Below are 2936 nucleotides of genomic sequence, written 5' to 3' on the forward strand. Positions count from 1 at the left end.
CGAATCAAGTACAAAGACCTCCATCCATGACCTACAGCAATAAATCGTCCATTACTCCAAAATTACGTCACCAACTGATAAAGTTATATTAAAAACAAACTAATAGATAAATAACATTATTTACTAAAAATTATCATTTGGTTTCTGTTTTTATTGACGATGTGTTTAATTATAAGTTAATTTAAATTTCATATCGACTAGTAGTCAAGTGAATATTTATGAAACTTTTAAATGTCTTTAAGACTTCATAATCTTTATTTAAAAATAATGTAACAAGTTCAAGTTCCTTAATGATTATATTAAGCTAACAATGGCATCGGAAAGCAGAAGATTTAGTTCTGAGAATTTGATAGACAGTGACTTTCAAGATGATTATGTGGTAAAGTGTATTGGTGCATTTGGTGTGTGGCAAGCTATAGTTTGCATAGTAGCTGCTGTAATAAGATCTGTTGCAATATGGAATATGCTTTCAATCATTTTTCTAACTCCCTCAACAGAATTCAAGTGCGTGAAGTTTAACGATAGTAGTGTAATTGACGTAGAAAATTCAACGTGTTATGATAATTGTGCAGAATATACATTTTTCGAAGATGTGTTAGAAAAGACTTTGATCTCAGAATTTGGACTAATTTGTGCAGATTCGTGGAAAGTTGGGTTTACACAGTCTATGTTAATGTTTGGGTTCTTGGTTGGTGTTTCCTTGTTTGGATGGATATCAGACAGGTAATTTACTGCTACGATTCCTTAGATATATTGAAGATATTTCTTATACCAGTTTTTAGTGAAAGTTATTTTTCCTTTTTGTAGATTTGGTCGCCGTACTGGGTTAACAATATCATGCTTTATCAACGTCATATTCATGTTGGCTGTACCATTTGCTCCAGGCTACTGGATCTTCAATGCCCTACGGTTCTTCATAGGAATGGCTTCAGGTGGCACTATGATAATAGGCCTAGTATTTATTATAGAAATTGTTGGACCACAATATAGAGAGGCGGCTGGTAGTTTAGCGTTAATGCCTGATGGGCTGACTCAAGCATTATTATCAGTATTTGCTCATTTCGCTACAGACTGGAGAATGTACCTTCTGGAGTATGCCATAGCATCCATTTTTATTTACGTGTTTATTGTATTACTACCAGAATCACCTAGATGGTTGATGGCTAAAGGAAATTATGAAAGAACTGTTGATGTAATGACAAAAGCTGCTTTACGGTGAGTTTTACCTCAAATATAACCATAAAATGAAAATAAAATAGTAATAATAGATTCTGATTTCAGGAATAAATTAAGTACAGAAGACATTCAAGAAAATGTTGCTAAAGCTTTACATGAAATGATGGTGACCGATAAAGAAATACGTAAAGCTACTTATTTAGATCTTTTTAGAACAAAAGAACGCGCCTTCAAGATGGTATCGTCGATAATTATATGGATAGCCACTGGAGCATGTTATTTCGGCATTAATCAGTATGTTACCTTCATCGGGTCTAATGTCTTTATTACTGTGATTGTATTAGGATCTATTCAGGTAATGTTTTTCTACTACAAATTCTTGCGTGCTAATTAATGTGATTTACTGACTGTTTTGCTTTGTTTTCAGATACCAACATGTCCTCTTGCAATGATGCTTAACAAAACATTTGGAAGAAAAGTCGCTACTGTTGGTTGCCTATCAATTATTGGTATTACGATGACTATCCTCGTTTTCATACCACCAGGCCATGTTGCCTGCACAGTTGTAGGAGTCATCGGTTTCGCAGCCACTTGTACAACCTTAGGCGTATTGTGCGTCTATGTTTCAGAGTTGTTCCCTACTCCATTGCGGACTATGGCCTATGGCTTGTGTTCAGCTGGTGCTAAAATAGGAGCAATGGTTGCGCCGTTCATTGCTACTATCAATCCTCATTGGATTCCTTCGTTGATATTTGCAGTATTACCGTTTATTGCTTCAATATTTTGTATATTATTACCAGAAACAAAAGGGACGAGATTGCAAGATACGTTGTAGGAATATGAATTTTAAGTGTTAACGAATAAAGTCTTATTTTACATAGGTTTTTTAAGAATTTCCGTGTTCTTATTTCGTAAAAGTAATTAAGGTTGCTCTAACAAAACCTAATAATATTTCACCATTATTGTAACATTTTACGGTTACAACATGATTTATCCAAGAACGTGACTGAACACTAGAATTTAGACATCAATTAAACTTAACTGCCACGAAATGTTATCACGTTTTGTATAATAAATACATTTAATAACACTGAACAATGGTGAAGAAGTCTTACACGTCCAACTGTTTATAGAATAAATACTTTTTTCAGTAAAACTAGTTCAGCTTTGCCTTTGTTATTAATGGGCGTTTTCTTAAGGTTTGTTTTCTTTTTATATTTCATTTTTACGAGCATTTAACGTGATTTGAATAATTAAAATGCAGAAACCCATAAGGAGTAGTTCCTGCTCTTGCAATAGTATCTCATAATCAAGTGCAAATATAAGCAAGAATAAATACTTCTTTATTTGTGTCTTTTAGTTTCATCTTATGTTAAAAAAAAACAATTTTCAATTAAATACAACACTTAAGAACATCAAACATTTTACGTATAACTTAAATTTCTTAAGATTCAAAGTGATTTAAACCTTCTGAACAATTTCTTTATCACTCTTTAAATGCAGTTACTATGAATATTGTCACTTTATTTAAAATAAACTTGCTATTGATAGCTGTGGATTCATAAAGCATATTCGGTCGCAAAAGTTCACGTTATTGACATTTCAACCGAGAATTTGAATAACTGAGATAAGAGCAGTTATTGTTTGATTTTATGTTTATTTATTGAACGATTCGGTTTTTTATTATTCTAGTATTTTAATTCGATACTATTGTGTTTGTTAGAAATAATTAGTCATGTTGCTTGAGTCTGATGTCCGAA

The 2936-nt window shown here is 32.5% G+C and overlaps 1 protein-coding gene across 1 annotated transcript; it reads left to right on the forward strand.

Annotated features, from left to right (window-relative positions):
* Positions 1 to 251: 251 nt before the first annotated feature.
* On the forward strand, positions 252 to 2236 carry LOC113500898 (organic cation transporter-like protein). Its single transcript, XM_026881822.1, has 4 exons — positions 252 to 723; positions 808 to 1215; positions 1282 to 1531; positions 1604 to 2236. Exons 1-4 carry the CDS (start codon positions 311 to 313, stop codon positions 2009 to 2011), a joined length of 1479 nt encoding a protein of 492 aa, XP_026737623.1. The 5' UTR covers positions 252 to 310; the 3' UTR covers positions 2012 to 2236.
* The last annotated feature ends 700 nt before the right edge of the window (positions 2237 to 2936 follow it).

The sequence above is a fragment of the Trichoplusia ni genome, chromosome 14 (assembly GCF_003590095.1).
Source record: "Trichoplusia ni isolate ovarian cell line Hi5 chromosome 14, tn1, whole genome shotgun sequence".
NCBI classification, from domain to species: Eukaryota; Metazoa; Arthropoda; class Insecta; order Lepidoptera; family Noctuidae; genus Trichoplusia; species Trichoplusia ni.